Genomic DNA, 13,483 nt, shown 5'->3' on the forward strand with positions numbered 1-13,483 from the left:
GAAGAATTAGTGGTCACACCAAATATTGATTTGATTTAGGTTTCTCTTTTGTTCATTCACTGCATTTTGTTCATTTATGAAAATAAATGTTTAACATTTCCATTTTTACAAGCATTCTTTGTTGTCTAAAAGTTTTGCACAGTACTACACATATATATAGCAAAAGCAATGTTTCATAACTGTCAAGTAGTACCCCGGCTTTAGGGATTCAAAGATTCAAATCTGGAACTCTATCCTCATAAACAAAATTGAGGTTTTCATAAACACTATTGCATGTATTTTTTTAATAACCATATCACCTTTTACTTTTTCATATATCCGGGTGTCTTTGGTTTGAATAATCACATTCTGAGGTTCCTTTAGTGCTTTTCCAACTCTAGAGTCACAATAACTGTGTTAAAGGGACATGGAAAGATGGCTACCATATAAATATTTGATATTTATTTATTTCCTTGAAAAAAAAGATATTTATGTATTTCACACAATCACGGCTTCATTTTAACCGCATCTCTCACTATAAAAAAAGATATAAAACATATATCTAGGCTTGATTCTATTTACAGGTACATTCAATACTGCTATTCACCGGCACACACCAGTTTGAAAGTTATTTTATAGCTTTTACAGAATAATATTTTTATTAAGGTACGGTTTTGTTTACTGCCTTACTACTTACTCGTTATGTTAAAAAAAGTTTACTTTGCTCTAAAAAGCCAACAAAATGCAACAAAAAGCTCATGAACATTAAGAGTTGATCAAAATACCAAAAAACCATCCATTGTGTAAGATAATAAGCAAAGCCTATTATGATTATGAGTTCAGATTACACCCAATTTCAGGGTCATTTGTGCTCCTACCAAATGAGGCCAATGTCAATATTTATAAATAGACTGTAATGTATGAGTAAATGCTGTAAGGATATTTCCTGTACAGTTTCAGTGCTTAATTAGCCTGGGATGTACTGCAAATTATAACTGACAGCGGCAGAAAAACACTGAAAAACGATCAGTTTAGGAAAACCAGCCTGTAAACACACACACATACGACAACATTTCAGAAAGATACAAACAAATGCAAAACATGCCATATCTGTTAGAAAAACACGTGATAGCTATGCAATTACATGCATAATGGCTACACGCTGTGCCGATGGGTTTTTAGCAATAGTAAATGGGCCGGATCATTAGCAGCATGTTTTGCTGTAGTCATCCCCATTAACCTCAGCCCACTCTGTTTATCTGCCACATTATACAATTAAGGGGGGCTTTGCATAACAGCCTTTCTCTCTCAGAAAACACCCATCATTAAATCTACTCTCTCACAAAGCCTAGCTGTGCATGCGTGCACTTGAGCGCTCAGAAAAATGCCACCACACACACACGCAGTGCCCACTTACACCGCGATGCAGCTCTCTCAGAGCCTCTGCGCGGAGCACTTTATGCAACAGCAGTTGTGTAGAGCGAGAGCTAGTGTAGGTGATGATAATGCTCAACAGGGCCTGTAATCATGTCAGTATCAGTGCTTTGTTTCTACACAAAATGACTGAGATCAGCTTTATAGGGAGGACTCTGATCACTCATGGTCTGTGCCTGCTGCTGTCAACCTCACAGGTTAACACGCAGTGAGTTATGATTTCCTCGCTGCAATCCCAGCCCTCTTTACTCATTCACAGCATCAATACTGATATTCGAGACGAGAAACTCGCAAAAAAAAAGCAGAGAGTCAGCAAAGTTGAAAATAAGACGCGCTAGGCCAACGGTGAACAAATTTCCTGCTAGACAGGTGGAATTTTTCAGAGCCTTTAGGGAAAAGTGTATAATCGCTTTCTCGATATAAACAGTGAACGCTGCTTTGGCTCACAGCCCTTCAGGGACGTTCTGTCATCGCTCAGTCTTGAAGATCAGCAATCGGCATCATTTCACGTGGCAGGAATGGATTTCTCTGTGCTGCATTAAAACTCTCTCTATCTGTCAGGATGACACTGATTAGCCAGCCAAAGTCTTTCTATCAAGGAGGTCTATAATACCTAAAGAAAGCTATTGCTTCAATGGAATTTGCTTGGCTATAAAGAAAACATTAAATTATTGCTTAAGGTTTTTTGTCCGTTATGCTCATCAAGCATTTATTTGATCAGAAGTACAGCGAAGACAGTAATTCATTCAAGACATTTTTCATTTTAAAATGAAATTCATTCACGTCATGGCAAAGTATTATTACTCCAGTCTTCAGTGCCACATGATACTTCAGAAATCATATAATACACTGATTTGGCGTTCAATAAATATTTTTCATCTGCATTGAAAACACTTGTTAGGCTGTATTTGTGGAAACCATGATTCTATACCCATTAATTGTTCAATCTATATTTTAAATCTCGTTTTTAAATAAAGCAAACAAAATAATTAAAATGTATATTTAGGCTGAATACAGTGCTGCTTGTGAAAAGTTATCAGCTTAGAAATATCTGTTTCGGCCCCATCATGATGTAGTTCCAGCATCTACCAGCAGGGGCTCACTGCCTCAGTCAAACCTGCCAAACCTTGACCTCTTGGTATGTGTGCGTGTAGCAGAATGCCGGGAGGCATCCTCTCAGGAGCCCTTCTCTTTTAATGAGCCCTCTGCTGTCTTGAATCTACACCAGCAATTAGCCACCACAGTTTTAGTTGAATGAAGCCTAAAGCACAGAAAGTTCTCACATGTCTTATTGCATGTTGCTTGTACAGCCTCATATTAGCTAGTTTGGCTGTTGCTTTAAGTTATGCGTGCGTGATGAAGCGTTTCTGGTCATGTGTCCTTAAATAAAACATAACTGTGTGTTTTATGGCACAAACCTGATATTTATAACAGTTCTGTCATCTGGTCTTGCTTCTGTGTGAACCAGAGAACTCCTAATTACAGGACTGGTCCACAGAACAGACTTTTTTTTATTCCATTTCATCAGAGTGAGGACTTTGCTGATATTTGTAGCTTTTGCTGCAGCTCACACACATACATCTCATTCCTATTCACCTCATTTCTCCAAACCATTTCCAATGAGAAGATTTAACAATTAACAACCTTGAATTACATCACTGTACCTTCAGAATCCAATAGCGCATGAAGCTCTGCGGGCTTGAAAATATTAATACCGTCAGATCATTTTTTACAGGCCCTTTTATTCAAATGGTCTCCCATAGCGAACGTTCACCTCTTCATCATAGCACAGTGAATATTCATCTCATCTTCATCTCACTCACAGTTCTAGAATCATCTGAATATAATCTACTTACGTGTGAGGCATAATCCTAAAGCAGTCAGCACTGATCTGAAGTCAGCTCCGGAGCAACGAGGCTAAACATGTAGAAAACTGTCTAACCGAACGAGCTTACAGTGAATAATAATTTAAGCACGGTGGATCTAATAACATCTGAACCTCTCACAAGATTTGCATAAGACTTTGATTTAAAGAATCAATCAGTGCAGCAGAATCAGTCCAAAGTGTAGGATGTGTTTCCCGTCATCTGCAACAAAAAGGACCATAATAAAAATACAATTAGAAAAAAGAAGAGCATTTGAATCCTCGTCGCTTTCTACACACAAACAAACACATAGCTTGTCTGTTACAATTTTATTTCATTTAAATCACATAAAGGACTGTGTTTCCCAGAATGCAGATCAATGTATTATAGCCTTTTTTCCTTTTAAAAAAAAAATTAAAATAACATGGTTTTCTAAAAAGGACAAAAAAAAGCCACTTCTTAATATTAAGTACATAATCCATCAGAAGAGCTGCTGCTGTAGTTTTTCTTCAGGTGCAGAAAGAGAACTAAAATGATGTTTTTACTGTAGGAAGCCAGTGAGCTGAGCTAAAGCAGGTTACACTGTTTACCAAAGCTGCGGCTTGTGCTCCGACTAGATTCAGGAGACACCGCCAGACATTCATTTTCAGGATAAAGTGGTTTGCCAAAAGAAGCAGAGAGAGCCTCTCCATATTAATGCAGAACATAATGCATTAAGTCTGAAAAAAAATAAAATAATAAATCTCATATAAACATTGAGTCACAAACATTCCTCCAAACATCTGCGTTCCCTATGCAGTACTGAAGCACTGTTTGTACCAGGCCGCCGGCCAGGGTTTTGACACTTCAACACCCATCATGAAGACAGTCCCGAAGGTCACGTCTCAAAGTAAGGTACACTTCAGCAGATTAGACATTGTGATGGCGGTTTGTGGATGAACTGAAGTCAAAACGTTGCTGTAAATTCTGAAATTCAAAAGGCGTAACAACAGAGCCAGTGGCAGGCTTTGAGGTTCAACGGACAAGCTCTCTGAACACACACACACACACACTTCAGAAATGCTTTCTGAGAGACCAGATAGGAACCAGAGTGCTACATAAGAAATAAAAAAAAAGGATGCAACACAATTGTTGTCGGGTGCCTGACTAACTTTCAATAGGCTTTGAAAATCTACAGTAGCTGACAGAACTGGGATAGCGTCTCTCTTGCATACACACACCTGTCAGACTTCACTGCTTGCTTCCCTGCTGAGGCTCTGAGTGTGACGTTTATCAAATCGTGTTGAGAAGCACTTTACTGTAAACAGGGAAGGGAAGACCCTTTTTAAGAAACTGTTTTTCATTCGGGGAAACGTATGATAATTGAGGTGCTTCTGAGGTAAAAACGAGTGCAAAGGAGGCTGACTTGGCCACACGGAAGACAGATGATGAAGATGCAAACAAACATCACATCTTAAAGGGATAGTTCACACAAAGGTGAAAATTATGCCATCATTTACTGACTTTCATTTCACTCCAAACCTCTACATATTTGAATTTGAAAGTCATAGAGGTTTGGAACTACATGAGGGCGAGTTAATGATGACACAATATTTTTTTATCCCTTAATGTTAAAGATTTAAACTTTAAAGTACAAAATATAAAACTTTTGCACAACTACGTCTTCTTTCGTTTCTTTTTCTCACCATCCCTCCAAAGGCCTAAAAAATAAAGAGTGGTCATGTCAACTTCATTAAAAAAACGAAACTGAACTGAACTAAAATGCACCAGTCATCGTCTAAAACAGGAATGACTCGCTAAACTAACCAACAGTAAAATAATTAAGGTTTATAAAGGTTTTGTAACTTTTTGGACTACTGGGCTGTCCAAGGAAATTTGACATTTCTACTCGCACCACCCAATGAAATCTGAAATGTTTCATTTGAAAGATGAACAAATGTTCCTCTACAGACAAAAGACTGCAAAGCGGTGCTCTGTCTCTCTGGTGTTCACACACCTTATTCTGTACGTGGCTCTACTCTGAACGCTTTGATCATGATTGACAACAGGCAGACCCCCACTGGAACCTACAGCAAGGCCGACTAACGTACAACATGGAATGGTCTGAAATCTGTCTTTTCATAATATACTAGACCGTGTCAGAGCGGATGTGAAATATGAACGCTGATGGCAAGAAGAGAGAGGAACACATGGGTCGAGTGCAAGTATTTCTGGAAGTTTCTGTTATGTGGTCTTTTCTCTTCTCGGTTGGTTTCAAATAATGAATCCTCTCTAAACCCCACTAATTTTACCTCCCATATTCATCTCCATGATAACTACTATCACTGTTGCTGTAGTTACTGTTGTTCACCGGAGAAAGAGAGGGTGAGGATGAGAGTAAAGACGGTGGAAGGGATGCAAAGTCTTGAAGCTCCTCCCCCTCCAAGACATTGTCTGTTTCCATGGAAGCGGAAGGTCCATTTGTGTCTAGAGCAGATGAGAAAACAGGTGAAAACTCCTGAGAAAGGAGGGACGTGTGAAGTCTTTCCTGTTCTACGAGGGGTGCTAGGTCTATGTCTGCAGAGGTGCCCTGAGCAGTGTCGGTATGAAGCCCCAGCGTGCCGGAGAGGACACGAGAGTACGAAGTCTCAGGGGCACCGGAGGAGGGCCCAGGGGTGGGGCTCAAACCAGAATGGCTTTGTGCGTCCGCTCCCGTCTGAGAGCCACGGTGGATTCGGTGGCTGACGATGATGTTATTGCCAAAGCTACCCATGGAAGCCATTGTGGTGCTCTGCTCACGCTGGACAACCGCTGTCATCCCTCCCTCCGCCATTAGCCTTCGGATACGAGAAACATACTCAGCCTGCCCTAAGAGAGAGAGAGAACTTAAGTTCTTCAAGAAATACCAGAATCCGGGGACCAATAAACTTTAGTACGAAGGAACAAAATAATGGCTGTTTGGCCTTTAGGAGAAAAAGTGAAATTGACAGCTTAAAAAACATGAGTTGCAGGTGTTATTGGGAGATTTGTATCTTGGCAGTGTCGGTGGAGAGTCACATACATCAAATGGCTTTCAAACAGTCACACTGCTGGCTTACTGTCTGGACACATGTTGTACAGACCTAATTTAACAGGAAGGTACGGTGCAATTAAAAGCACCACAATTAACTAAATTATTCATCAACGGTTTCTGCAAACTCAATTCTTTGATCCTCATCTAGTGTTTAGGCACTTTGAATCAAGTACAGTTAGTGTGAATATGAGAGCGTGTTTCAGTTGTTTGCATCAGCATCAACAACCCTTTCAAGCTTTGGTTTGTTTCTTCATGTTTTAATTCACGCACTGATAGTTCAAATTCTTCATTGGTTCGATGGTGCGCTCTACAACGACTAGTGCTGTGCTATATATAATCTAAAGGCCCTTTCACACTGGACACCTTTGCTGTAGTATGAATCAGAGTGTGAGTTTTGCCTCTTTGCTTTCCTTGGGTTTTTAATAGCTTGTAAAAGCAATATGTGCTTTTTACTTTCACTTTTTAAATCAGTTGAATTTCTGCATCAAACAGTTGCTTGCTTTTAATGTGACAGAGTTTTCACTCATTTTTCTTCGCTTTAAAAATGTTTATTTGCAAAACAGATAAATAATTACATACAATTAAATGTTGTCTTGTCTTTTTCCGTTTTCTTGTCAAGTTTCCGTTTTTCTTGTTTTCTTGTGTAGTCAGCTTGACACGTGATAAATGAAATCTGATCAGTGATGAGCTAGTTATTAGAAAGTGAGGGACTGTGCTGCAGTTAGCAAGTGACATAACACCGTTATCACAGCCATCACATACTAATATATATATATAATCTAACCTAACATTTATATATAACATTTTTGAGAGCTATTTTGCACGAAGGTGGCTTCCTGCTATTTGCAAACGGTCTCTTTTGTGAAGACAGATGATTGCAAACCATTCACTTGTTGCTCTGATTGCGCTCATGCTGCACAATTACACTGCACTCTCCCTGTGTAAAGACACTAATGACAGTGTCAATGGCTAAAACAAATGTTGCTCTACTTTTTCTGAACAAATGCGGACCCAAATTTGAGTTGCTTCATTTTCAGTCTTGGGTTTGGTACAGTGGTGCACTCCCAGGTCCATTTGAACAATTTATTATGTGAACCGTGCTCTGGTCCCAAATAAACTGCCAAAGTGGAAGTCCATTACCAGGTTAGTTACCAAAGTGTGCACAATTGTTTTACTTTTCAAATAATAGTAGCCCTAATGCAAAATGTAAATGTTACTGCATTCTAATAAAAGAATGTTGTTCAAGTTTACCTAATCCTGACTCCTCACTGGAACAGCTCCATGACCAAAATCAATATCACATTGTTACTTTCTGTTTATCAGTGTGATGTAAGTGTTTGTTACCTGTGCTGTCTGTGGTGGGTTCAGTGAGATCTGATCCTTCATCTTCCTGAGGTCGGCTGTGGGGAGGTGTCTCTGGTACCACCTCAGACCCAGAATCCTCTGGGAGAATCTCTAAATCCAGAGTGTCTGCGGCTAAAAAATAATGAGATAAAGAGGGATAATTTCAGCATTTTACTCTTTATTTTTGAAGCACCCCAGTTGATTCTCAACATAAGCAATTGGGATGAAGAAAAACAAGCAAAAAGATAATTAAACTGGCACAGGTTAGTGGCAAAAAGATAAAGTAAAAAGAAACATTGCTCGAGCATGTGAGTAAATAACACTTATATTTTTTGTTTTCATATTTTTGTGAAGAATGGCATTGTTATGGCTAAACTAATATTGGATTGCTTTCTTCAAACTCTGAATGCTTGAATAAGTTGCATTATATTTTTGCATTTGTACTCGGTCTTTCTAACACTGCCACAAAATGAAGTGCAAGTACAATATTTTACACTCCTTTTATTACTTTCTGTATTGGTTGTTTATGCTTTACATTTACATTTTCCCATCTAACTGAAAACCCATAAACAATCCAAATGTAGTTATCAGATGAAGAAGTCGAAAAATAGATATTTGACAACTAGAGGCACAGAACAAAACATCACAGGTCATGAATAATGGAGATGAATTATATTTATCTCTGCATAGTGGTATTTTCCCAGTATTTTCTGATACCTTGAGCAAAACAGCTACATCGACTAATAAAGTAACTTCATCGGAAAGTTCTTAAAAAATTAAAAAAATAAAAATTCCCCATATAGTATGCTTATCTGTAAAACACATAGTCCATGTTAAAAGAAGAAAATCGACAAAATGTGAGAAAAAGAAAATAATTTTATAATTCGTAATTCTGTCCATCAAAGTGGTTAGACTAATGGACTTGCTGTAACAAATACCTTCTTCTATTTAAGCTCCTCTCAGCTGGCAACTTCCTGTTTTATTGTATCTTTAATGTGACTGAATAGCTTTTTTCTTTTTTAGAACCAAACTGCACTCATGGTTAAGGTCTCTAATTTCCAATATGAATGCTCATTGTGCTTCCTGTAAAATGCCTCAAATTGTGCACACCATGCTCACACTGCCTCATGCTAGTTCATCCATCCATGGACAACAGCTCTCCAAGATTACAGATCCTGCACATCACCTCTGCCATCTGGACCCAACACAACACAATTCTCTTGGATCACTAGTGACTAAGGCCAGTGGGAGGCCTCTAATGCCAGTTGGTCCTTGTTTGCCATCACCACATGGGTTTAACGCACACTGAGGACAAAATACAAAAAAAAAGGAAGACACAACATTTCCTTTAAAAAAAATATATTTGATCTGAAAATGGTATTTGCTATTAAAGGAGTTTTCAAAATTAGGAGGTTGCAAGAGAGCTAGACAGACAACTTCAGAGAAAAATTGTGTAAAAAAAAAAAATATTATTTTGCCATTTCAATTTACACTATTGTTTAAAAGTTTGGGGTCAGACTAAACATGAAGAAATGCTACTTTTATTCAGCAATGATTCATTAATTTGATTAAACATTAAACATTCATAATGTTAAAAAGATTTCTTTATCAAATAAATGCTGCTCTTTTAAACTCCCTATGATCAAAGAATCCTGTTTCAATAACAACCTCAAATAGTGCAACTGTTGTTCAATATTGGTAATGGTTTTAAAACACCAAATATGCTTAACCTTTTAGAAAATAATTATTTTGAATTGCAATAATATTCCTTTTTACACTGTATTTTTTGATAATACAGCTTTGGTGAGAATAAAAGACTTCCTTCAAAAACAAAAAAATTCCTATATAAATAGTATATATAGTAGATTGTAATTTATTGACAGCCATAGTTGTATCCTTCTCTTTTCATTCATTCAATATTTCAATAATTATGCTCTATAGTGTCATGTTAATATTGTGATTTTTTTACATTTCGATTTGCGCACTTCATTTTTAGGGTTGATGCTTCACAGTCACTTTCTGACAGAACATGTTTTGTTGTTTTACACACATTAATAATAATAATCTTATTTCTCCCAGACAGCTTACAGACAGTCACTTGAGGGTCTTTAAAACCAAAGAGCACTGAGATCCGGCTCATTTAAACTGACGTCATTCAGGGAACTCACAGATCTGTCAGAGCCCTGAATGCAGTTCAATGGCACCCTGTGTGCAGCAATATTATTACATCAGCATTTTCATACACGGCTAATGACCACTCCAATATCAGTCCATGTTCGAGACAATTATATGGCACCTTGTGGAGCATCTCCTTGCGGGTTTTGTGCTGACTGAACAATGAGAAAGTAATCTCTCTGCAATGACTGCACTCACAGGCTTCTGTAAGGAACACGTTTTGCTGTGGAGCGAAGAGTCTTTGAGCTATATATTAATTATTTATCTAATACCCAACATCTGTTGTGCCTCCAAAATCGTGAGTGTGCGGGTGTGGGTGTGTGTTGAATGAGTAAGAGGTAGAAAGAAAGAATCATCCGTGTTCTTTAAGAAGTAATAGGAACATCCTCGCATACAGCTTTCCCGTTGGCCAGTTTGCAACGCGAACACCACTTATACTGCACAGTCCTCTCCCAAGCAAGCTTTCAGTATCAGACAAACAGCCCATCAATGTCAGAATGGAAATGTGAGGATTTACTTTTCTGAGACCACAGTGCTTCTCGTGAATGTTTAGACAGACTGTACAGTAAATCCCCTTAAAGGTGCATGAGTCACTGGATGTCAACAACACTAGCTATTCAAACACATGGAAATTGGCTGTTTTCTATAGCAAACACATACATAGATAGATATGCATGCATATTAAAAAGGTGAAAGGACACTGAGAGAAAACGGGGAGAAGGAGAGATTACGAAATCTCTCCTGACCTTTGGCTGATATTCTGCCTGTGACAGCTGAAGCTGATTCCTCTGTAAAGAAGAGTTAAGGTGTCGAAGCATCTTGATGTCAGATAATGAGACTGGCCTCCGTCTGTCTGTCTAATCTCTGACCACCGAAGTATGATGAGGCATTTGGTGGTGAGAAATATTTTAATGCCAACTCACCACAACCCAAAAAAAGCCACAATGACTTCACACTCTTATTCAGTAGGATTCAGCTAATGCTGTCCATACACTACACATCAGATCACTGTTGTTTTCACCAATCCTAATGTGTCAAAGTGGTCTTGGACTTTACTATCGCCATTTGTTTATTGGAAGCATGGTTGTACTTTGCCATTTCTATAAATAGTTTTTGTTTGTGTTTTATGATACACACCTGGATCTTGAGGTTCCCTTGTCGTATGAAAACAACTAATTTCTTACGTTTGTGTCACTGTTTGACATCCACATGTATATTAAACATACCATGATAATAACAGTGGTGTACTTTAAGCACTAATAAAAATCACAGAAAATAAAACTGATTGTAATGAATAAGGCTCTATGTCGGTCCATTAGATTACAGTTACAGTTACAGTGACTAAGGTCAGTAAGAAATTAATACTTCATTTCAGCAAGATGCAAGAAATTGATCAAAAGTAAAAATGTTTACGTCATTACATTTCTATTTCATTACAAAAAGTAGCACAACTGTTTTAATAGTGATTATAAGATGAATTGGTATGTTTTCTTGAGCAAATCAAAATATTAGAATTATAGAAAAGATTGTGAAAAAAGGAACAGCTCATTCAGCTTTGCAAACACAGGAATAAATGATCTTTTACAATTTTATTACATTCTAAAAATATAGGAAAATATCTAAATGATTTTAAAATGTAATATTTCACACTATTTCTGTTTTTACAGTATTTTTGACCAAATAAATTCGGCCATGGTGAAAGAGCATACTTTCAAAGACATTTTATTTTTAAATCTTAATGACCCCAAACCTTTTGAGGGGTAGTGTGGGAAAGCATTTCCATATGATCAGTAATTGCCTTCCATATCACTTTTCATACTGCTTGCTATGATCCATGTACTTACGACACCAAAGAAATCAACAGCTTCAGCCCCTCTGAACAAAAGGACAGGTGCAGAAAACTCAGGTTCAGGTGGAGCATGATCTATCATTAGTCTGTTACAGGAAATGAAGAGAGAGGAGGGGGAGAGGACTGGGATCACATCTCTAGAATGCAAAGAAACATTTCCAGGACACTAACTAAACATCTTCTAAACCGACTTCTTTTTGGGGGCTGGCTGGATTCTTCATTTCTCTGTCTGAAGCTGAAGTGACGATGTTCAATCCAAAAAGTATATTTATTATAGTAGACCTGATAAGATAAACAACCTGATGATAACATGTTACGATGAATACAGCATTCAGAACAGACAGAGGAAGAGAACAGTACGGTGACCAGGAGAGGGCTTCTTCCGTTCACTTAGTTTTGAAGTGGCCACGTGATGTTAATTCATAGGAACATCATATTAACTCACGGGAACTTGATATTATGTTGTGGCCAGATCGTTTTGTCGAGATGCTAAGTTGAGGGAACAACATCCATTTCTCGTGGCCGCGACTTATTATATTGACGGAAAAATATTTTTCTCATGGCCACGAGTTTATTGTGTAAACAAACATGCGTGACCATAGCAACCTGGGATTATCAGAGATGGATTCCGTATTATTTGAATTTGAATTAAGAAATTATATGAATGATTATACAATTATTACTTCATTTCTTTTTGTTTTCTAATATAAATTATAATATTAACCGGAGGCTAACGGACCGTATTGCACGCGATGTAAACAGCATTCGTATTAAGTTTATCATGAATAAATGTTACATAAAGTACACATACATAAAAAAAAGTTACATAAAACATCCTACAAGAAAACATTTTTTCCATCCCACAGCCATACTAGCTATGCCTTTTTCGTAATATTTGTATTTTATAATACAAATATGTATTTTATTGTATTTTATCACCATTATTATAAGCCTATTATTATATTTTTTAAGTTAGTTTTTTCATTCTGTTTTGTGTTTCGTAGTGTAACTCAAGTAAATATAACATGCGCTTTCCTCATATTCATTACATAAAATGTACAGAGAGGATGCTAATGCTAACCCTAAACGTATTCACTGACAGCAGTTTAAAACGATAGCGCACTTAACCCTCGCCCACAGATCTCACTGCAGGGAGTGTGCACTGTTTGTGTGGGAAGATGGCTTTCCTTGAGGTGAGACACTCAGAAGTGAACTTCTCTACCCTAAAACTTTGAGTCATCGAGTTCTTGGCACCTGTAGTACCTCAGAGACATAAACACACAGGTGCTGCAGGGGAAGACGCAAAACATCTGACCTCAATCATACGCCACAAAACAAAACACGCACAGCCATGAAACCTGCTGCTATACGTATAATGGACAGGTTACATGCAAATCAATTTAAGTGAAAAGAAAAATGTATATATTTAAACGCAACGCTACCAGACCATCAGACCTTGGGCACTCGTCCATTCACTGATTGTCTGATATTGTACATAAACTGGAAGTCTCTAACCTAGTCTAAAATAACACCCAGGAGTAAAGAGCACACAGGTTCATTTTAATCAGTTCACAAAGAAATCCAATCTTGTTTACAAGGAACAAACTGACACAGAACTGCTTCTCAGGATGAAAAAAATGACTGGTTTTGCCAAAACTTGCCAGGTTATTGACATCAAATCTTTGAAATAAACTTTTGAGAAGAATTTATAAAAGCAGAGCTGTATTTTCTTCTATTTTAGTCAAAAGTGTAGATACACAAGACTAAACAAAGGACATACACTCT

The 13,483-nt window shown here is 37.6% G+C and overlaps 1 protein-coding gene across 5 annotated transcripts in view; it reads right to left on the reverse strand.

Annotated features, from left to right (window-relative positions):
- The window catches only part of ambra1a (autophagy/beclin-1 regulator 1a), a 64,734-nt gene that overhangs the window by 620 nt on the left and 50,631 nt on the right, over positions 1 to 13,483 (reverse strand). For 2 of the 5 annotated variants that reach the window (XM_043244687.1, XM_043244686.1), the window contains 2 exons: positions 7,675 to 7,806; positions 3,593 to 6,125 (listed from right to left, as the gene is read on the reverse strand). In XM_043244687.1, coding sequence (XP_043100622.1) covers positions 5,566 to 6,125; positions 7,675 to 7,806 — 692 coding nt within the window. In that variant the 3' untranslated portion in view covers positions 3,593 to 5,565. Of the gene's footprint in view, positions 1 to 1,935; positions 3,501 to 3,592; positions 6,126 to 7,674; positions 7,807 to 13,483 lie in introns of those variants that run through there. The other 3 variants (XM_043244689.1, XM_043244690.1, XM_043244688.1) reach the window with 3 other exon arrangements.

Source organism: Puntigrus tetrazona, chromosome 7 (assembly GCF_018831695.1).
Source record: "Puntigrus tetrazona isolate hp1 chromosome 7, ASM1883169v1, whole genome shotgun sequence".
Classification (NCBI taxonomy): Eukaryota; Metazoa; Chordata; class Actinopteri; order Cypriniformes; family Cyprinidae; genus Puntigrus; species Puntigrus tetrazona.